This window comes from Magnolia sinica, chromosome 1 (genome assembly GCF_029962835.1).
Source record: "Magnolia sinica isolate HGM2019 chromosome 1, MsV1, whole genome shotgun sequence".
NCBI lineage: Eukaryota > Viridiplantae > Streptophyta > Magnoliopsida > Magnoliales > Magnoliaceae > Magnolia > Magnolia sinica.
In genome coordinates, this window is record NC_080573.1 from 1,763,158 (window position 1) to 1,787,202 (window position 24,045).

At 39.8% G+C, this 24,045-nt stretch overlaps 1 protein-coding gene and 1 non-coding gene across 2 annotated transcripts; one reads left to right on the plus strand and one right to left on the minus strand.

The window, feature by feature from the left end:
- The first annotated feature begins 1,009 nt into the window (after nt 1-1,009).
- LOC131234919 (uncharacterized) lies at nt 1,010-2,807 on the plus strand. The gene is made up of 2 exons (XM_058231957.1): nt 1,010-1,474; nt 2,174-2,807. The coding sequence occupies exons 1-2, from the start codon at nt 1,087-1,089 to the stop codon at nt 2,683-2,685; spliced, it is 900 nt and encodes a 299-aa protein (XP_058087940.1). The 5' UTR covers nt 1,010-1,086; the 3' UTR covers nt 2,686-2,807.
- A 12,055-nt stretch (nt 2,808-14,862) lies between these two features.
- On the minus strand, nt 14,863-14,969 carry LOC131221664 (small nucleolar RNA R71). The gene has a single exon (XR_009159518.1). It is a non-coding gene; the product is annotated as a small nucleolar RNA R71 (small nucleolar RNA).
- Between the last annotated feature and the right edge of the window lie 9,076 nt (nt 14,970-24,045).

The following is a 24,045-nucleotide window of genomic DNA, read 5'->3' on the forward strand; positions in this document are numbered from 1 at the left end:
TCTACCTCATACGCCGAGCAGGTAACTTTCAAAATGTCTTGTGCCTGCAAAATCCAACCCGTCCAATTGTGGGGCCCGACCATAAAAATCACACAGTGCAAATGTAAGCCCCATTAATTCCTCAGGGGTTTGACAAATAACAAAATAAAAGTAGTCCACTTGATGAGTGGAGGTGGATGATTTGTTATTTATCAGGGGATTATTTGTATTATGTATTGATTGGTATTCATCGAGTGGACTACTTGTATTTTGTCATTCATCAATGGGTGTACAGATTTTTCTATGATCTGGTCCACCTACTGAGTGGATGTGGCTGATTTTTACATAACGTGATTCTCGTTATATAGAAAACCTAATGGACGGTTTGGATTTTTCGAAACGTGAAATATTGGAAGTTAAAATGCTGGGTGGACGGTGCTTGTGGCGGATTAGGTGTTACCCGGTAACAGGTTAGTGGGTGTTACCCTGACCGTGGCCTAACTTGATTACGTTTTTACATATCGACACCGTCCATCCATTTATTAAAGATAATTTTTAGTAAGTTTTTGTAAAAAATAATAGATCAAAATATCAGATGGGCCACACCATAAGAAACGGTGGTGATTGATTTTCCACCATAAAAAATACCAAGGGTCCACCTGGGGCCTATCGTAATTTTTATTTTCCATCCAACCTGTTGATAAAGTCAAAAATATATGGATAAAGGGAAAATACAAACATCATATTAATCCAAAAATTTTGTGGCCCACAATATGTTTTTAATGACCATTCATCACAGGTTCCAATGGTGTGGTTCAATTGAGATTTGGATCTTCTTAAGTCTTGGGATCAAGTCCTAAAATGAATGAAAAAACGGATGGACAGAGTGGATTTACAAAATATTCATCAAGGTGGGCCCCATACGGTGAGGGTAACACCTAATCCGCTCCCGGACGAGAGACCACCTCTTTTTTATCGTCAGCTCTCTCTCTCTCTCTCTCTCTCGACATTGGAAGAATCTCTCCAGAGGAAGTTGGAAGAAACTCTCTCTCTCTCTCTCTCTCTCTCTCTCTCGTGCAGAGGAATTTGGAAGAAATTCAAAAGAAAATGCCGAAGCAGATGCTTGTCTGCTGCACGCTCTTCATATCAGAAAGCCGCAACCCAGCAGCACTGGAATCGATCGAGCGAGCTGCCAAGCTATTCCCGGAAGTTCCCATCATCAACAACTTCCCAGACGACTCCTACAACCGAGTCCGTTACACGCTCGTCTCCCATTTCACGACTGACCCATCAAATCCCTCTCCCCTCAGAAATGCCGTGTTTTCAATGGTCGAAGCGGCTCTCGACGCAATCGATCTTGAACTGCACTCCGGGACTCATCCACGTATAGGAGTCGTCGATCACATCTGCTTCCACCCTCTCTCTCAGGCTTCGCTGGATCAAGCAGCCCACCTTGCCAATTCTGTCGCAGCCGATATAGGACTTAAGCTTGGAGGTATGTGTGGTGTTGGGGTTGAAATTGAAATTGAATTGCACTTCTCAAATTTCCTATAATGGGTTTGTTTGGATGCACTATCTGATTGGATTGTAGTTTTTATTATTCCCTGAAATGTGAAATGACCATGTTTTTATTTCCTTGAATGGCATACATATAAAGTGATAAAGCGCTCCATTTTTCAATTGAATTGCTTTTAAGTGGGACTAGAAAATTGCAATTTGAGGGATACTTCATATTGGAATTTTGCAATTCAAGTCACTTGAGCATCCAAACACGGTTTTCATGTTTGGAATGTTGCGGAAAACAGAGCCCACCAAAAATCTCAAGCGAGATGAGAAGGGCCTGAAAAGGAGTTCATCTCATTTTAGTTAATGTAATTGTGTATTAGGGATCATATTCATTTTGGGTAAGGATTAAGATTAATCTCGATAACCAAAAACCGTCATTCTTACACATAGGATTAACTAAAATGAGATGAACTCATTTTTTAACTGGCACCCAAATTCAATAGCTTTACAAGATTCTGAATATCCAAGAGCTGAACATTGCCAATCCTTTCAATAAAAATCTGCTGTAGTTTGCAAAATATCAATTGATTTTGCATGTTATGATTGAGACGTTCTAAATCCTGTTTTCCTAAACAGTTCTTTAAACTTTTATTCCTGTTGCTAATGTTACATGATACAAATCATGCAGTTCCTGTGTTTCTATATGGAGCAGCAGATGAACGAGGGAGGACCCTTGATTCAATCAGAAGAGAATTGGGTTACTACAAGCCCAATGCCATTGGCAACCAGTGGTCAGGTGGGGTAGAACCTGAGTCCTTGCAGCTAGAGCCAGACATTGGCCCTTCTCAAGCGGCTCGGTCCAAAGGTGTTGCAATTGTTGGTGCAACGCAATGGGTTGCCACTTACAATGTGCCCATTTCATCAACTGACATTGCTGGTGTCCGTAGGATTGCTAGACAGGTGAGCAGTCGAGGAGGTGGGCTTGCATCAGTGGAAGCGATAGCACTTGCCCATGGTGAGGACACAATTGAAGTGGCATGTAATCTGTTGGATCCAAGTCGAGTGGGAGCTGATCAAGTTCAGCTGGAAGTTGAGCGGCTCGCAAGGGAAGAGGGAATGAAGGTAGGGAATGGTTATTTTACTGATCTATCACCCGAAGAGATCATTGAAAATTATTTGAAATTGGGTTTTCTTGATTAAGCAACATCGCAATTGGAGTAATTCAATTGAGCTTTTATGTGTGTGTATGTGAAGAATTATCCACATACTTCTGTCATTCGATTAGAGTTTACATTTAGTAGGTATATTTGGTTTCCATTGTAGTTATGGTACTCTGATTTAGACTGCTGGACATTGAATATTTTCACCATACACATGACATAGCACCTATTTGCCCCAATTCAGACTGTTTTCTTTGATAGGCCATCATGTGGACTTGCCATAGAACAAAATGCTAGGAGACCAGACTGTGGTACTGATCCTGTTGATATCCATGCAAGGGATATTTGAGCTAAAATGAGCAATGGTCCGCATTCAATAGAAAACATTGACAATAGGACCATGCAATCACTGAAAATTTCAGTCCATGGGCCATTTACAAGGTGCCCTATTAGATCAACAGTCCAACCATGGTCAATGTTTGGTTTAGCCTAAAAAAATGGGGCAAAACTCAACGTGGTAACGAGCCCTACCATAATATATATTTTATATTCATGTTGTCCATTCATTTTTTTTTCAGATTATCTTAGGACATGAGTTCAAAAATGAGGTAGATTGAAATCTCTAGTGGACCACACCATAGAAAATAGTGATGATGGAATGCCTACTATTGAAAACCTCTTGGAGACTATAGAAGTTTTGAATCTGCCTCATTTTTTGCGCTCATGCCCAAAAATGATTTGACAAAATGAATGAATAGTGTAGATGCAACACTTGTATCATGGTAGAGCCTACAAAGTTTAAATGACACTCCTTCCAAAAACTATACTTACCAGCATCTTTACCATCAGGAAATACCAAGTCATCATTATTTATTTACACAATTTATATGCATTTACCGCTAACCGAAGAGACCAGATTTTGGGCATTTTTGCCCCTCAATTAGATTTTAGAGGGTGTCAAGGATTAAATCTTCCAAAGACGTGGAAAGGCATTTGGAAATTCGAAAATGCAGATGTTATCCAATCAACGGCAAGGATTTTATCCACGAAAAGCAGGCTTAGATTTTACTTGCTGTTTTACTTGCAATTAGCCAGCGGCTGCCCCTTCTCTCTCCTATTTGCTCTCCTTTCCCATTCCTGTCTCCCATATTTCTTTCTCCCTTCCTTCTCTCCTTGATTTTGTCTACCCCACTTCCCTCTCCATGATAAAATGGTTGTCGTTTCTACATTCATCTGAGCTGTCATATCCATACCAATCAAGAAAGAGAATCCATCTTCTATGATTTTTTAAGTTTATTTTATTTTCAGTTTGGTTGTATGTGGTTGTCACAACCTAATTTTTATTCCCTTCAAGAGATAAGGTTAAGTAGTTTCCTCTTAAAAGAGAATTGTTTTGTTCTTTTTGTTTTTGGCAATGTGCATATATGTTCCAACTCACTAAATTGTGGCAACTCGTCTACTGTACATGACACATGCCTGCATGCCAATTACTAGTTTGGACTGTCCAAATTGTGGGTCCTAATTATGTGAATGTGGAATGGCCCAAAAATCCCATCTATAGGGCGACCCTGACTGTTTGACTTTGCCTCCTTAATTTGGACCTTTAGACATATTATTGTACTTGTCCATTTGATGGCTAACATTAGATAGTAGGTCATCTAATCTGTACAATTTTCAGGGCGTGCTCAATTGTCAATGAGGCCCATGGTTTGAATGGGCTGGAATAGCATGTGTTTATGCCACATTGAACCCATTGGTGTAGCTATAATTTTATAATAGCAATGCATTGAAATTTTGTAGTATATTTATAGGAAATTGAATTTGATTACAAATTCTATGTTAATATCCCAAATTAGTATACATGTATGATATTTTGACAGAATGATTGTAATAAGTGCATTGAAATATTTACTTTGGCAATAAATGATGAAATTCTTAGTCTCGGGTGGGCCACAAGTATAGGATCACAAATGAGCAACTCGTCGATGTTTTTTAACCATCAATTTACATAGTCAATTTTTAGACTGTTCAAATCATTCTATTGATGTAATTTTAGTGATGCAGCTAATAATTTAATTATTTTACGTTATCATGAGTGTGCCACATATATAATTTATAATGGATTAGTAACTTAGGAACACTTTTTTTAAATGTAAAATAGCTAAGATTTGAAATCATAGAAAAATGAGAGATTTCAAAACATACTAAAATTGTGTATTTCAAATACCTCCTGTTCCAAATCCCAGCCAAATGACTTTTGAATTCTAAATGAAATCAAAATACACTCACTTTTGAATTCTAAATGAAATCAAAATACACTCAAATTCACACAGAAACTACGGTTGAAAATAGACATTTACAAAAATGAAACTAACAGTCTGTGTGGAAGATGCATGTGTTTACCCAACTGAGACTAGAAAAGCTTCTTGGTAGGATAGAATATGAAGTCGGGCCCGGCTAAAGTGGGTTGGGAAAAATGACTTGAGCCCAAGCCCAGCTCACAGGCCGAGGTAATAAGTCCAAGCCCAATCCAAAGAAAGGCCAACGGGCCGCCAAGCCCATAGGTACGTGCCCAACCCAATGCTTATCAGACATGTGTACTGGGTTTGAATGATCCTGTGGGCTTCTTACTCAAACACAGCCCAGATAATTCTTTAAAAGGACATGAAACTTTTAAGGGTTTAGATCAATGCCTAAAGGGAGATGATCTAGTCTATTTCGTGATCATGCTTCAATTTTCGGGTCATGCCTTAAAATGAGCTGGAAAAATAGATAGATGGTGTAGATAAAACCCATAGTCTGGTCACAAAGGATATTGGTGGCGTTAGGGTCACCACTCAATCCGTTTTCCTGGTTCGAAAAGGGTGTCCCATGAGAGTGGACGATCGTAGCCATCCTTGATGTAGAACTATAATGTACATGCCCTGATGAAAACAATCATTCTAGTTTTTAAATTAGGTGGGCCATAGTTTAATGACGAGTGTACGGATGAGAAAATTTTGACTAATTTTGTCTTCAGTATCTTGAAGTTTGGGTGGGGAGCGGATTAAGCGTGACCCGGATCCACCGAGGTGGGTGGGACCCTGACTGTGGGGCTCACAGTGATGTATGTGCCTTAAATCCACACCAACCAATCATTTCGAAAGTTCATTTTAGAGCATGATCCCAAAAATGAAGCTGACTCAAATCTTAGGTGGACCACATGACAGGAAACAATCTTGATTGAATACCCACCAATAGAAACTTCATGGATTCCGCCAGAATGTTTATTTGCCATCCGCCATCCAACCTGTTGATAAAGTCACAAACACCAAGATGAAGAGACCACACAAGTATCATCTTGATCTAAAGCTTTTAAGACCCTCTAGACGTTCTTTATGGTCAATAACCATTGTTTCCTATACCATGGACGGTGTGGATGGTACATGGGAAACAGTGATGATTAACGCAAACCCTAATTAAGATCCTATTTGACTAAATCAAAGCTTACTAAAAATAATAAAATTCACTAAAAATAAAAAGTTCTAACTTAATTTTGTCAGATGATTTTTGGCATCATAAGAAACAAATTCTAAAAAGACATTACATACTAAAACTCTAAAATAAAAGAAATACTTCAAATTTAAAATTTAGTAAGTGTAGTAAGTTTTCCATAAATTTGTAGTTTTGAATAGAAATGAATCATTTTCTCACAAAAAGGAGCGATGCGTATATTCCAATCAAAATGCATAAGTCATGTTTCTCGTAACTCAACTTAGATCAAATGTTATAGTTTACATTTCAAATGATGATTTCTCTCAATCCGAAATGAATTTCTTCAATTTGGACACACTTAATGCCTAGTTACGTCATGCCTCCCCGGGGACTAGGTTCACTTTCGTTCGAGCTTCTTTTGGTTTATTTATGTCATGAATAGGTCTACAGCTTGCTCTACATCAATTTTCCAACTCACTTTAGAAAATGAGCAAAAAAATTAAAGTGTATTTGGAGTTAAGTGGACCTCACCACAGAAAGTAGTGGGGATTAGATGTCCACTTTTGAAATTTCTTAAAGGTCACAAAAGTTTTAGATCAAGATGATGTTTTTATTTCCCCTTCACCTAGGCCTGTGTAACCTTATAAACAGGTTAAAAAATAAGTGTGATGGCTAGCTTAAAAAGTTTTCAACTGCGGACATCAATATCCTCATCTTCCTATGGTGTGGTCCTTTTGACCTTTGGACATTCTTCAATTTTGAGCTCATGCTCTAAAACAACATGGAAAAACAAATCTCAGCATAGATAAAACACATACATCATGGTGGCCCGGATAGTCCGGTGAAAAATAAAAGTAAAAACATTCATTCCAAGAAAACATTGAATAAGTTTGTTTTCAACCTCATGGTTCGCCTTTTGAGTAGGCTTGAAGTTTGCACATATACATTTACATGTGAGAGTGGGGACGGGGCACTCGACACAAACCAATTGGATCTCACACTTTTGTAAAGCAGGGATATGATCTCGTGGGCACAGATTAGATACTGACAAGGTCAGTAGGCAAATCGCTCGTAAAGTGCCATCACCAAGCTCTATGGACCCGCCATGATGCATGTGTTGTATCCGTAGGTTTTATGGCATGAGAAGAAGAATGAGATAGATCTAAAGTTCAAGTGGACCCATCATAGAAAACCGTGGGATCAGTCACAGCCACTGTTGAAACATTTAGAGGGCCCACCATGATTTTTTTTTAGATCCAACCTATTCATAAGTTAACGTAGAGATAGATGAAGTGAAAACAAAAATATAAGCTTGATCGGAAACTTCCGTGGCCCCTAAGAAGTTTTGAACGGTGGATGTCACTGTCCCCCTGTTTTCTATGGTGGGGTCCACTTGAACTTTAGATTTATCTCATTATTTTTCTCATGCCATTAAATGATCTCTCCAAATGGATGGACAGTATGTATACAATACATGCATCATGGTGGGGCCCACAAAGCTTGGTGACATCACTTCAGTAGTGATTTGGAGTATCTAATCGGCGCCCTGATCTCGCACTTGCGAGCAACATGGCACGTGTGTCTAAGTGATAAGTTCAAACCATTCACCACTAAAGCATTCTAAAATGTATGTAGGGGCCAATGATACTATATATATATATAGAGAGAGAGAGAGATGCTAACATGTGCGCTTTCTTACACTAGCGCCTGTGCCCACCTTTGCACACATATCATGGGCATAGAATCTAAACGGTCCACGTGATGAGGCACTCCTTGGAACTATGTAAGCCTAAATTTCAACCTAATTTAAAACTTTAGCGGGCGATAACAAAGAGATATCAAAATTAAGTGTACGTCCAGGATGTAGTAATAACTCGGTGAGACTGCGCTTGTTCCCGTAGCAAAGAGAAATGAAAACTCTTGCGGTGCCTAGGAAGCTTTTAATGGTGGGTGTTTAATCAAAACTGTTTCCGATATTGTGCTCCACCTGAGATTTGGATCTGATTTAATTTTGGCATCATCTCTTAAAATGAGCTAGGAAAACAGATGAACGGATTAGATATGAAATAAATAGATCACCGTGGACCCCACATTCAAGTGAGATTAGAGAGCCGCTCACTCACCCTTTTCTCCAAGAAATGAAGAAACACTAATTACATAACATATGGTGTGCCGCAGTAGCACCACAAAATGAATACATGCACCATAAATGAACCAGACATATCAACACAGCAGACTACCTAACAATTTAGGCCTGTCAATGGGTCTCTGTGGTCCGTCAGATTTCCATGTCTAGGCCCAATAAACAACGTAGAAATACATGGGCCGTCTAAAGCTAGATCTAAACATGCAACCGGCTGCAGCGAAAGATCCTCCAAATGGCATGCGAGCGTGCCAAAGCGCTTCACACGTTTTCAGAGAACGGATTCTTCAGACCTTTCAGACCTTGTAATCTCCGATGGGGCCTGATCTTTCTCCAGGAACACCCATTCCACATGCTCGAGCGCGTCATACGTGCAAGTTCTTCATATGTGTATGACATCGGACTGTATATCCTGTCTATCCTCAGATTTTACATTTATTAATTTAAAATAGGATAAATTTGTTTATAAAATCTACCACAAATATTCAAAAACTTTCAACCGTTAATCAGTTTGACAGACCCGTCCATTTATTTTGTAGATCTATGACCTATCTGATTATTATAGTCTTATATTTTTATTCACGAAACTAATTAATTCGGATTGGCTGATGAATGGACCGGATCATCGACATGTGTGCCTCCCCATTCATGTGAGTCAAGTGCGATTTAAAAGTGAAACCGTGCGACTGCATTGTAGCATTCCACTTTTTTTTTTTAACATGCATTTGACTTGGGAGTTAATAAATGCAAGCCCTTTTCACGAGACATGCACCTGCTTTTACTATAAAGTTGTTGAAATTGAGATTTACACCCTTCTTTTTCTATTTCCATACACCATTTTTCTCAGTTTGTAATTTTAGTAGTAAAATATGGTACTATTTGAGTTCACGTAGAAAAAATGAGTGCATGAATATCAAGAAAATTGGGTGTAAATAGCATCTCCCTTGGAAAAGTGACCACTAGTGTAAAATAAGCTTATAATACAACTCCGTATGTGGGGCCCACCATCAAATAGGGAATAAATCTACTCTGTCCATAATATGTATCCTTTCAATTTCACTCTTATGCTTAAAATTAGACTGATATAAACTATATATATACCACGTCACACTGGAAATGTTGGGATGGCGATGAAAACCATTAAAAATTTCCAGATTTTTTTGGGGGCCACAGTGACTGTTATAGTCCATCCAGTCCATTAAAAAGATTATCCTCTTCAGGATTAATAGATTAGGTAAAAAATAATTGGATTTAACGAAATTCATGTGGATCAGATCAGATGATTTTAGTTAGAGGTTCCAGCATGATTTTACATGGTATGGGTTACCTGCGTTTTCAATCAATTTAATTTAAGGGATCCATGAGGAATATGAGGTGTTTCACATGATGGACGGATTGGATTTGGGACCTCATGTATGTTAATTCTCATAAATATAGAAATAGCATAGGCTTACAAACAATCGCTGCAGAAGAACGGCCTCTATTTTATTGCCATTTTAGAAATGCTACCGCTGCGAGTATTTACGTACAATTACTTTTTATAGGTCTGAAAGAGGAGTTTTCAATTGAATGGACAATCCCCAATGCCCGAGACTCTCAAAATGACAAAGTTACCCTTAATGTTTTGCGAACGGACGAGATTACCCTTACAGATGGAAATAAGAAAAGCTCTGATACTCGGGCGAAGTGTGAGCATCCATATGCGTGCACTCAACCATTGCATACATGGAAAGATGTACCTCAATCTGAACTGTCCAAAACATGGGAAACCACACTGAAAAATGGTCTTAACTAGCTGATTGGTGGACTTCTAATGGACGGTTGAGATTGGAAACAGTTGGGTAAGAAAGTAACTCATAAGAGTCCATGAAACAGTTGTTAAGATCATCTAATCAAGCTGATATTTTATTAATACCCTACCTAAAGTGGCTCATTATTTGGATGGTTTTATGAAGTGAATGAGAATCCATACATAGGATGTTTATATATATTGGTTGGATTGAACCAACCTTTGTGTTGTATTGTTGTTGGGCCATAGCCAGTAGGCTGATTAAGAGTAGGATAGCTTGTTTCCATGTTTTTTCTTATAAATAAGATGATTTATGGAAAGATCTTAGCACTGATCTTTTCCTCCAACAACATGGTATTAAAGTAGAAAAAAATCCTATATCCAATATAATAACAATAGTAAGGGAAGCCTTCCCTTTACTATTTCACCTTTCTTTTCCTCTCCCTTTGCCTTGGCCAACATAGTTGATGTAGCAACTTTCACTGCCACTGCATTAAATCCGACGCAACAACACCAAATCATAATAATCCTATCAATGATAAATATAAAAATAAATGTAGAAAACCATATTATTATTATCCTTGAAGATGGGAAGGAACAAAAATGTAAAATCGCAGGTTAAAACTACTAAATTGTCTCAACAACTACAAAATTCTAAATGTAATAAACCTTCAAAAGATTTTACTCTTTTAAAGACAATTTCTCTACAGTTATGTTTATTCTCTAGGCCCTAGCACACCAATATAGAATGTTTGATTAAATACTTCCAAATTAAGTATGATCATCATTCTTTTTATACGCATTGAGGTACAAAATTTCCCATCTACATTCTGCATAGGAAGTTGTACATCTAGCATCATATCTTGCTAGTTTGTATGTGAAACCTGGAGGACTGTTTATCTTCCCTAGGGTAGCATGGCACAACAATTCATATTTGAAACCAATGGCAACGGACATCTCACGCACGTTCAATGTTTTTTTATTATCGCCATTGATTTGATCACATCTAATCATGCATGATTAATTAATTCTATGTATTAAAGCATAAAATCTAATGTACTCATCATGATACATGCTTATCTACTTTTTAAGATTTGATTAATTTCTTTTGTAAATATTTTCAATTAAAATTAGTTAAAAGTATCTAATATTTAATGTATAAATTGTTGAGGGTCAAATATTGCATATCAGACCCAGTTATTGTCTGGATTTATGAACATGGTACCGTTTAATAACCCATTTTAATCATATTTGTGTTGCAGGGCGTATTTACGAGCCTGGACTGGGAAAAGGTACTGAGAGCATGGATTTAACATTCAAAATGCACCAAGGTAAGGGACAGACTCCAAGGAACCAAGATCGACAGATTTGCACACCAAGGATCCAAGAAAATCGAGAAATTGAAGCTCAATTGGCCTGAAAAGTGTCCAGAATGCAAGATCATAGGGTTCCCACTATCCGATCAGTTCAAAACTCCATACGTGGCCTGAGGACCATAAATGAACCGTACACGTAAAATTTCAGCTCCTGGATCACTGTGGAAGTGGCCCAACGGATAGATCAGCCCCTTTAATCATTATGTGGGGCCCGCCTGATATCTGGATATACTTCAAAATTGGTATGGACGGTTTATAAGATATGACAGAATGGATGGATGGCACAGATTTCTCTCAAACATTACGATGGACCCATATGTACATTGCATGTACATAGGGTACATGTGCACGAGCAATGCACCGGACAGAGAGTCCGGTCAAAAATCGAGCTGACCCGAAGTCCGTCCTTAACAAGGAAACAGCGACCGACGCTGTTTCGACGGGCACTCCATGTGGGCCCCACTCGCGCCTCATTTCGACAATCCGGACCGTCCAGTCATTCCAGAGGATCCAACCGACCGTACAAGAGGGGTTTCTCCAAACCCATACACGCATATGTGCGTGGGTCTCTGCTTAAATGCAGGATGGACAGCTGAGTTGCAATTCAATGGGCCGCATCAATGGACAACCAAAACCGTCCATCTCCAACCGGAATTCCGAGGCGAATCCAACTGACGGAGTGGATTTCCTCTCCAGCATCGTTCATGGCCTCCACCAACATCCCAGCGCAAGAACCGCGCAAGCCCTGTTACGCGCAACCGGGACTTCCAGGCCGTTCCGTGATCAGGACGGTGATCGGATAAGCAATCCAAATCGTTCATTCTCATCAACAGGGAGTCGTGACCACCTCCAAGAAGTCCGATTCTGATTTTGGATGATCAGTCGTCCAAAATCTCGATCCAAACACAAGATGTTTTGCGTTTCACTATGCATACGAATGCAGTTTGAATAACTGGCTGCGTAAAAATGGGTTCCGCAACCTATTCCTTTTGGGACTCCACAGTAGCTCTCGGGGGAGGCCGTTCATCTTTAAAAAGGGGAGGAAGAGGTTGGCTGCTGGCTGGTCTTTAGTTTGGCAGGGAGGAAAAACGGGCTGGAACGTGAGGAGTTTTTGGCAGGAACGTGAGAAGCCGTGAACAGAGGAAAACAGGGAGAAGGTGGGCTGCCAGCAGCGTATAGAGAAGCAGCAAGTGGGTTTTCTGCTGCTGGGGAGGATTGAAAGCAGCGGCTGGGTTTTTGCTAGATGTGGCTGGAGAGAGAGAGCAGAGGCAGAGAGAGGACTTGGGGCTGGACGTCATGGAGGCTGAAAACGGGAAGAGTTTGGCAGGGATGTGAAGCGGGTTTTCTCTCTTCTTCCTTCTTGTTCTTTTCTTTCTCTTTTTATTTCTATTTGATTTGTTCAGGCCATTCATGTGTGGCTAAACCTCTTAGCTAGGGCTAAGAGGTGAAGCCTGTAGCGAGATGGAAGAGTCTATTCTATGCATTTAAATTAAATTTTTGAACTTAATTTGATTTAGTTGATTATTATAAGGAATATTTTTATTAGTCTTTAATGGTCTGTTGTGACTGAAATTACAATAGGTTTGCAATGGCTTTGAATATTTCTTTCCCCTTTTTATGTTTATGAAGTCAGGAAGCCCTGTTATTCATCATTGCTCCATGGGCATGGTAGGATGGCAGTACCCTTTCTGATCCTCATACATTGTTGATTGGTTGGTAATTAGTTTAATCCTGTTGTTTGCTTTGTCTCCTGGGCATGGTTAGATGATGGAATCCATTCTAATTCATATACCTTTCACCTCTTGAAAACTATATTAAAGGAAGTCTAGTTAAATTCCATGATTTCTGAAGCAGGCATAATTTCTCCCTGATCTCTACAAGTGGATCCTCTGAATCCCTAGTTTCCTTCCTCTGAATTCCTTAAAGTTTTAGATAATTATTCCACAATTATTCCTTAAAATTCTATTTGGTTAGATCACATCTTAGTCTAGTTCTAATTCTACTTGGTTTCAGATAACGTACAGGTATTAGTCCCTGTGGATTCGACCTCGGTCTTACCGAGTTTATTACTACATCACAACCCTATACTTGGGGTGTGAACAAGTTTTTGGCGTCGTTGCCGGAGACTGACGGTTACGTTTTTCTGAAATTAATTAGTTTTAGAATTAGGTTAAGATTAGGATTTTACTAACTTTAGGTTAAAGGTTTTTATTTTATTTTTAGAAACTATTATTTGAGTTCAAAACTAACTTGTTTCCTGTTTTATAGGATCTTGACATAAGTTTCTCAATTGGTAATTCCTTCCTAATCTCTCTACTTTTTCCTATTTTTAGAATTAGGGTTTAAATTTTAGAAATTTTCTAATTCTAGTATCCTCCCTTCTGTAGGAAATAGTTTATTTTTAGAAATTAGGTTATTTCTTTCCCTTTTTAGAAATTAACTTTCTATTTTTATTTTAGTAACTTTCTAATTTTAACTCTTTTAAAATCTAATTTGTTTTCCTAATTTATTTTTAGAATTTTTGTTTAGAAACTAACCTTCCTATTTTGTAGGCCTTTAAGATAGAAATTTCTAATTCGGTAAGCTCCTTCCCTACTTTCTATTTTTCAGTTCTCTTTTAGTAATTTACTTTCTAGTTTAGGACTTTCCTAATTTATTTTAGAAGTTTCCACTTTCTTTTAGAAATTAATTCACTGCTACCTTTCTTTTAAAGGATTGTTCTTCTCCTTTTTAGAATCTAACTTATTTTGTTTTATTTTGCAGGTCCTTAACTTAGGAGCTTCAATTTGGTAATTTCTTTCCAACTCTCTCTTTCTTTCTAGATTTTCTTTTCCTTTCTTAGGATTAGGTTTTTAATTGAGGGCTGCGAGTGTTTTCATGCCCAAGTGGGCCCGTGACGACACTCGACGTCTCTTGACTGAAGGAGGATTAGTTGAGTGGTTGACTATCCATCGCAGGACTAGACACCGCTCAAAATCCCCTGAGTTAATTGAAGTTATGGCTGAAGACCAACCTTCTCTACTTCCACCCAGGGTGGAGGATACCCAAGATGAGAATGAGGTGCAACAGGCACCCCCGCCTCGTACTTTACGAGATTATCTACAACCGGCGGGATTGAGTACGCTCTCATGCATGATTTTCCCTGAAAACACAAGACAAATGGACATCAAGCCAGGAGTTATCCAACTCCTTCCCAAATTCCATGAACTTGAATCAGAGAGTCCATATTTGCATTTGAAAGAGTTCGATGAGATTATAGCTACATTATGTTTTCCTAATGTATCTGAGGATACAATTAGGCTGAAACTCTTTCCGTTTTCCTTAAAAGAGAAAGCTAAGACGTGGTTACATTCACTGCGTCCTAGATCCATTGGCACATGGAACGACATGCAGAGGGAATTCATAAAAAAATTCTTCCCACATCATAAAACGATTACCCTCAGAAAAGCAATCATGAACTTTGCCCAAAAGGAAGATGAAACATTCTTCTAATGTTGGGAAAGGTTCAAAGATTTGGTCAGTTCATGCCCACAACACGGATTTGAAACGTGGCGCATTACAAATTTTTTCTACAATGGACTGACATCTTCCATGCATCAAATGGTCGAGACAATGTGTAATGGAGAGTTCATTAATAAAGATGTCGACGAGATATGGGACTACCTCGACAGTCTGGCTGAAAAAATACAATCTTGGGACTATTACCCAAAGTCGAACACCACGTCTAGGCCGACTCAATTAAAGGAGAAAGGTGGATTATATCTCTTGAAAGAAGAGGATAATCTCAAGTGTAAAGTGACTACGCTCATAAGGAAAGTTGAGGCCATGGAAGGAAAGAAGGATAAGGTCAATGAAATTGTTTGCGGCATCTGTGATTGCAACATTCACACAACTGAAAACTGTCCTACCATACCCGCCTTTCGAGGAGTATTGAATGAACAAGCCAATGCCGTAAACAACTATCAAAGACCTTTTACTGGACCTAACTCCAATACATACAATCCTAGCTGGAAAAATCATCCAAACTTTAGTTGGAGGAATGGACAAACAGCGACTCCTCCAGGTTTCTTCAATCAAAATCCAAATCAAGTGAAACCTCAAGAGGAACCTGTTCAAAATCTCATACAAGAGCTGGCTCAGGCTATGCGGGGAATTACAGATTTTATGCAAAAGATAGATTCTCGTATGACGGTTATAAAAAAGGGAATGCTTCCTGCACAACCTCTCCCCAATCCTAAACCGCAATACGAGATTAATGATCCCAGCTCTTCAAATCAGATGGGGCACGCTAAATCCATCACCACTCTTAGGAGTGGAAAGATCATTGATAAAACTCTTCCGGTTAGGCCCGAAAAGCCTCAAGAACTAGAAGAGGACAACAATGATGGATCCAGTGATGCCCCATAAAAATTAGAACCGGAACTTCTAGAGAAGCCAGTTACTCCGTTCCCCCAACGGTTGGTTTCACCATAACCTCTCTCTAACTCTCAGGATATACTAGAGGTGTTGAAACAAGTGAAAGTCAACATTCCTCTACTTGATGTCGTTAAACAGATACCTTCATATGCCAAATTCCTGAAAGACTTATGCACGACCAAATGACGGAAAATTATTCAAAAGAAAATCTTCTTGACTGAGAAAGTGAGTGCCATCCTGAAGCAAGACGTGCCACAGAAATTCAAGGATCCCGGTAGCCCAACCATATCATGTGTAATCGGAAACCATCGAATTGATCACACACTTCTTGACTTAGGAGCGAGCGTCAATCTGATTCCCTACTCGGTATACAAACAGTTAGGTTTTGGTGAATTAAAACCCACCCTAACCACACTACAACTTGCTGATCGCTCTATTCGTGTACCAAGAGGGATAATTGAGGATGTGTTAGTCCAGGTCGATAGATTTTACTACCCTGTAGATTTTATCATCCTGGACACCGAACCCATCAATAACATGAGCACTCAGATTCCCGTCATTCTTGGTCGCCCATTCCTTGCCACATCAAATGCAATTATCAATTGCAGGAATGGTGTCATGACTATGTCTTTTGGAAATTTGACATTGGAGTCAAACATTTTTTTCAATAACGGAAGCAACTCAGAGGATGATGACGATTTCCACGACATTAATATGATTGACTCTTTCGTGGAAGATACGACACCGCTGACCTTATCCTCCGACCATCTGGAGACGTGCCTGGCCCACTCCCATGATTTTGATGATGACATAATTAGGGAGACGTGTGCCTTGCTTGATACTCCACCAGTACTTGAAGTTAACCGGTGCAGGCCACAATTTGAAGAATTGCCACAAACCGATGTAGTGCCTCTACCGTCTAAACTCAAGCCGCCGAAGCTTGACCTAAAATCTTTGCCCTCTAATTTGAAATATGCCTATTTAGGTCAAGATGAGACATACCCGGTGGTGATCTCTGCCCACCTGGAAAAAGAACAGGAGAGTATGCTTATATCTACTCTCATTGAGCATTAAGGAGTCCTGGGATGGACGATAGCGGACCTCAAGGGAATCGATCCCTCGATTTGTACTCACCGCATATATCTTGAGGATAATGCAAAAACCGCTCGGTAACCACAACGTAGACTAAATCCAAATATGAAAGAAGTGGTTAAGGCCGAGGTTCTTAAACTATTGGACGTGGGTATTATATACCCTATATCTGATAGTCAATGGGTGAGTCCAACTCAAGTGGTCCCTAAGAAGTCCGGAATCACCATCGTAATCAATGCTAATAATGAACTCGTGCCAACTAGAGTCACTACTGGTTGGAGAATGTGCATTGACTACAGGAAGTTGCATACCGTCACGAGGAAAGACCACTTTCCCTTACCATTCATTGATCAGATCCTGGAAAGGTTAGCTGGTCATTCCTATTACAGTTTCCTTGACGGGTATTCGGGCTACAACCAGATAGAGATAGCCCCTGAAGACCAGGAAAAGACCACATTTACATGTCCCTACGACACCTTTGCCTACCGAAGGATGTCATTCGGACTATGTAATGCCCCTGCCACCTTTCAGCAATGTATGCTTAGTATCTTTTCTAACATGGTAGGACAATATCTAGAGGTCTTCATGGACGATTTCTCTGTTTACGGTCCATCTTTCAGCAAGTGCTTAGAAAGTCTTAAATGTGTGCTGAAAAGATGTGAAGAAAAGAACTTGGTACTTAATTGAGAGAAGTACCATTTCATGGTTCAGAAGGGAATTGTCCTTGGGCATATCATCTCGTCCAAAGGAATCGAGGTAGATAAGGCAAAAATCGATCTTATCTCTAACCTACCTCCACCCAAGAACATCAGAGACGTGCGATCCTTCTTAGGACACGCAGGATTTTATAGGCGATTCATAAAGGACTTTAGTCTTCTCTCTCGTCCTTTATGTAATCTTCTTCAAAAGGATGCTCCGTACGAGTGGACTGAGCAATGCCAGGAAGCTTTCACCAAACTTAAGGGGACGTTAACCACTGCACCTATCATGCAGCCACCAGACTGGAGCCTTCCTTTTGAGCTTATGTGCGACGCTTCTGATTATGCTCTTGGAGCGGTCCTAGGCCAGAGAAAAGATAAGCGGCCCTACGTCATTCATTACGCAAGTAGAACTTTAAATTCTGCCCAGGTGAACTACTCGACCACGGAAAAGGAACTCTTAGCTGTAGTGTTCGCCTTGGACAAATTTAGGTCCTACTTGATCGAATCCAAGATCATTATCTATACAGATCATGCGGCACTTAAGTATCTTCTTTCTAAGAATGATTCTAAGCCCCGTTTGATACGATGGATCCTTTTACTCCAAGAATTTGATTTGGAAATTAAAGATAAAAAGGGAGTAGAGAACGTAGTGGCCGATCACCTTTCTCGCCTTAATACCTCTGATTCCCTTGAGGCGACCCATATCAATGATATGTTCCCTGATGAACAACTGTTCAGAGTCTCTCATTCACATTGGTTCGCTGATATTGCTAATTATCTTACTACAGGTGCCATACCGACACAGTGGACTGCGCAAGATAAGAAGAAATTCTTCACCGAGGTGCGCAACTTTTTCTGGGATGATCCTTATTTATTTAAATATTGCCCAGACCAAATTCTAAGGAGATGTGTACCAGACGATGAGCATCAGAGCGTCATCTCCTTCTGTCACTCACAGACCTGTGGTGGTCACTTTTCTGCTAAAAAGACCACGGCCAAAATTCTGCAGTGTGGCTTTTACTGGCCCACTATGTTTAGGGACACTCATGAGTTTTGCAAAGCTTGTGAGCGTTGTCAGAAATTGGGAGCATTGTCCCGTCAAAATATGATGCCTTTGAATCTCATCCTTATCATTGAAGCATTTGATTGCTGGGGCATTGATTTCATGGGACCATTCCCCCAATCGTTTAGGAATCTGTATATTTTGCTCGCCGTGGATTATGTCACTAAATGGGTCGAAGCGATTCCGTGTCGAAAGAATGACCATCGCACGGTCATTAAATTCCTAAAAGAAAACATCCTTTCTCGATTCGGAACGCCTCGAGCCATCATTAGTGATGGGGGCTCACACTTTTGTAATAGACCATTCGAGAGCTTAATGAAGAAATACGGTATCTCTCATAAGGTGAGCACCCCATACCATCCACAGACAAGTGGGCAAGCCAAGATTTCTAATAGGGAAATTAAACACATCTTGGAGAAGACGGTCAACCCTGATCGTAAGGATTGGTCAATTCGATTGACCGATGCCTTATGGGCATACCGTACTACATTTAAAACCCCTATTGGAATGTCTCCCTTTAGACTTGTCTATGGGAAGGCTTGTCACTTGCCTGTGGAGCTGGAACATAAAGCGTACTGGGCGATCAAAAATCTTAATTTCAATCTTGACAACGCTGGCTCGCTACGCAAACTTCAATTGAATAAACTGGAGGAAATCCGGAATGATGCGTACGATAATTCAAGAATTTACAAGGACAAGATGAAAGCATTTCATGACCAACACATTTTGCGAAAATCATTCACGCCTGGTCAGAAGGTCCTTTTGTACAATTCTCGATTACATCTCTTTCCGGGTAAGCTTCGATCTCGTTGGACCGGCCCTTACATTGTTGTTACTGTTTTTCCTTATGGGGCCGTTGAGATAAGAGATCCCGACAATGGCAAGGAGTTTAAAGTCAATGGACAACGATTGAAACCATTTGTCGAGAAATTTGATTCAGAGGACATGTCCATGCCCCTGACTGCTCCTGTTTACCAGGATTGATCTCCTAGTCTGATGGAGGTACAGGTAAGTTTATCGCTTTTATAGGACTAGGGTAGCTGCTTTATTTGTCTGGCTGAAGACGGTAAACTTAACGCTCCTGGGAGGCAACCCAGCTCTTCATTTCATTTTGTTTGTATCATTAGTTAGTTCAATGTTTGTGGGTAACATTACTGCAAACCCTCACGAGACTACAACTCGTCCCCTAGGGGTAACCTAGGGGTTTAAAGGCTTGTTGCATACGCTAAATGCAATCGAGAGCACCTACGAAAGTGGTATAGGTAGGATTTTGTCTTTATTTTTTTGGTTTCTCTCTTGTACTAAACCCCTTTTACGTAAATATCTGTGGAAAGCCTCTTGATTCTTTCAAGTATTATCTTCTCATCACTTCTCATTTACTTATTTTGTCCCATGTGCATCGCATGCTTATTTCTTTTACATTGAGGACAATGTAGATTTTAGGTTGGGGGTGGGAGATTAGGTCTCCTAATCTGTATTTTCTTAGTCTTGAGCAGAAATTGTGAAAATTTTTAATTTTTTCTAGAATTTTGGATGAATTCGAAGCGATTTTGATGGCCATCTTGGATTTAGAATTACAAAATAAGTGATGTTGGAATTGATGACTCTTGGATTTAACTATTTGTTAGATTTCACAATTAAGTTAGAACTATTAATCCATGATTAGAAGTTTTAACCATTGATTGAATCATAATTTTACATGTCACATCTCGCTTACACATTAAGGTTTCATTCGATATCGAAGGATTAATTTGGTGATCACTAAGCTTGAAAGGAACCAACCTGAGAAATTGAAAAGATTGGGCGAATGGTTTTCACCATAGGTTTGCTCCCTACAGGTGAAGGTTTGATTTCCCAAGGTTGACATTCATAAACTTTTTGGCGACCGGTCTTTACCATAGGTTTGCTCCCTATAGGTGTAGATTCGATTCTCCTCCTTGGCTGTACTTTTAAAAAGTGGACATAGTATGGAAATCATCAAAAGCTGGAAGAATGAATCAAGCTTGGGCTTGGGTATTGGTTATCATGAATTCTATTGTGGTTACCAATGATATCCTGAAATAGAGGAGTGAAATTTAATGGTGTTAAGCTGAGATTACACTATACATCCATGGAATCCAATATTTAGAATCGTTCTAATTAATGGATTAATATTTGAGCTTGATTATGAAGTACTGTGAGTTTGATTCTAGGAGAAAGTAATGCCAACATTCATGAATCATAGAATTCGAATATCTGAATTGTTTTTCATAAATCTCTCGAGTTTATAGAAATTGTTCTGTAATTCTCAACTTACTTTTCGCATATTTTGCTCGGGACTAGTAAAATGCTGGTTGGGGGTTGTGTTGAGGGTCAAATATTGCATATTATACCCAGTTATTGCCTGGATTTATCAACATGGTACCGTTTAATAGCCCATTTTAATCATATTTGTGTTGCAGGGCGTATTTACGAGCCTGGACTGGGAAAAGGTACTAAGAGCATGGATTTAACATTCAGAATGCACCAAGGCAAGGGACAGACTCCAAGGGACCAAGATCGACAGATTTGCACACCAAGGATCCAAGAAAATCGAGAAATTGAAGCTCAATTGGCCTGAAAAGTGTCCAGAATGCAAGATCATAGGGTTCCCACCATCCGATCAGTTCGAAACTCCATACGTGGCCTGAGGACCATAAATGAACCATACACGTAAAATTTCAGCTCCTGGATCACTGTGGAAGTGGCTCAACGGATAGATCAGCCCCTTTAATCATTATGTGGGGCCCGCCTGATATCTGGATATACTTCAAAATTGGTATGGACGGTTTATAAGATATGACAGAATGGATGGACGGCACAGATTTCTCTCAAACATTACGATGGACCCATATGTACATTACATGTACATAGGGTGCATGTGCACGAGCAATGCACCGGACGGAGAGTCCGGTCAAAAATCGAGCTGACCCGAAGTCCGTCCTCAACAAGGAAACAGCGACCGACGCTGTTTCGACGGGCACTCCATGTGGGCCCCACTCGCGCCTCATTTCGACAATCCGGACCGTCCAGTCATTCCAGAGGATCCAAACGACCGTACAAGAGGGGTTTCTCTAAACCCATACACGCATATGTGCGTGGGTCTCTGCTTAAATGCAGGATGGACGGCTGAGTTGCAATTCAATGGGCCGCATCAACGGACAACCAAAACCGTCCATCTCCAACCGGAATTCCGAGGTGAATCCAACTGACGGAGTGGATTTCCTCTCCAGCATCGTTCATGGCCTCCACCAACATCCCAGCGCAAGAACCGCGCAAGCCCTGTTATGCGCAACCGGGACTTCCAGGCCGTTCCGTGATCAGGACGGTGATCGGATCAGCAATCCAAATCGTTCATCCTCATCAACAGGGAGCCGTGACCACCTCCAAGAAGTCCGATTCTGATCTTGGACGATCAGTCGTCCAAAATCTCGATTCAAACACAATATGTTTCTCTTTCACGCGCATACGAACGCGGTTTTGAAAGCTGGCTGCGTAAAAACAGGTTCTGCAACCTATTCCGTATGGGACTCGACAGTAGCTCTCGGAGGAGGCCGTTCACCTTTAAAAAGAGAAGGAAGAGGTTGGCTGCTGGCTGGTCTTTAGTTTGGCAGGGAGGAAAAACGGGCTGGAACGTGAGGAGTTTTTGGCAGGAACGTGAGAAGCCGTAAACAGAGGAAAACAGGGAGAAGGTGGGCTGTCGGCAACGTATAGAGAAGCAGCAGGTGGGTTTTCTGCTGCTGGGGAGGATTGGAAGCAGCGGCTGGGTTTTTGCTAGACGTGGCTGGAGAGAGAGAGCAGAGGCAGAGAGAGGACTTGGGGCTAGACGTCATGGAGGCTGAAAACGGGAATAGTTTGGCAGGGATGTGAAGCGGGTTTTCTCTCTTCTTCCTTCTTGTTCTTTTCTTTCTCTTTTTATTTCTATTTGATTTGTTCAGGCCATTCATGTATGGCTAAACCTCTTAGCTAGGGCTAAGAGGTGAAGCCTGTAGCGAGATGGGAGAGTCTATTCTATGCATTTAAATTAAATTTCTGAACTTAATTTGATTTAGTTGATTATTATAAGGAATATTTTTATTAGTCTTTAATGGTCTGTTGTGACTAAAATTACAATAGGTTTGCAATGGCTTTGAATATTTCTTTCCTCTTTTTATGTTTATGAAGTCAGGAAGCCTTGTTGTTCATCATTGCTCCATGGGCATGGTAGGATGGCAGTACCCTTCCTGATCCTCATACATTGTTGATTGGTTGGTAATTAGTTTAATCCTGTTGTTTGCTTTATCTCCTGGGCATGGTTAGATAATGGAATCCATTCTAATTCATATATCTTTCACCTCTTGAAAACTATATCAAAGGAAGTCTAGTTAAATTCCATGATTTCTGAAGCAGGCATAATTTCTCCCTGATCTCTACAAGTGGATCCTCTGAATCCCTAGTTTCCTTCCTCTGAATTCCTTAAAGTTTTAGATAATTATTCCACAATTATTCCTTAAAATTCTATTTGGTTAGATCACATCTTAGTCTAGTTCTAGTTTTACTTGGTTTCAGATAACGTACAGGTATCAGTCCCTGTGGATTCGACCTCGGTCTTACCGAGTTTATTACTACATCACAACTCTATACTTGGGGTGTGAACATAAATAATTTTTAAAAAAGACTTATAATAAATTTTGATCATCCATTCGATCGTTTGACTTGAACAAGTTTTTCATATATGGTTACCATCATTTGGTCATATGTGATCCTATCACACCTCCCGTGACTCGATTTCAAGCTAATTTATTTCCCAAGGTGATCTGCGTGACTTTCGGAAAGCATATGAAAGTTGTATGTCCTCGTAATAATTCGATCATGCAACAAAGTGATGAGCACAAATAAATTAGGAATCAGTCCATTACTCGTGGGTAAATAATTCCTTCGTAGAAGCAATGTTTTGTGATTGATCCAGCAATAACGATTATCATGTGGGGATTTAGGTAATCAACTAAAGATCAATGTCCATTGTTGAATTTAATCTTTTCAAATCATTAGATGTCCAATGTTTTGAAATTCAGGGGTGATTGGGATTTTCAAACATCAAATTCTTAGGGCACTCCACATGGATGATGGAGGTTGGTTATGTGAAGAATTGTCTCCACCACAAAAATGGCATACTCCGCTTGTACCAAGCAAGTACACAAGCAATGTAAGCATAATCATGCATTAAGATATAGTGATTCCTCTATCTAAATTTTGTTATCAAATTAATATTTTTTCTTTAAAATTTTGTTAGCAAAGAAATCATAAATTTTCTTCTTCTTTTTTTTCAAATCACCAAAATTGTAAACA

Excerpts from the sequence above, each read along its gene's own strand:
- LOC131234919 (XM_058231957.1), top strand. The coding sequence starts at position 1,087 with ATGCCGAAGCAGATGCTTGTCTGCTGCACGCTCTTCATATCAGAAAGC. Across the intron at positions 1,475-2,173 it reads TATAGGACTTAAGCTTGGAG|TTCCTGTGTTTCTATATGGA; the intron begins GTATGTGTGGTG and ends CAAATCATGCAG.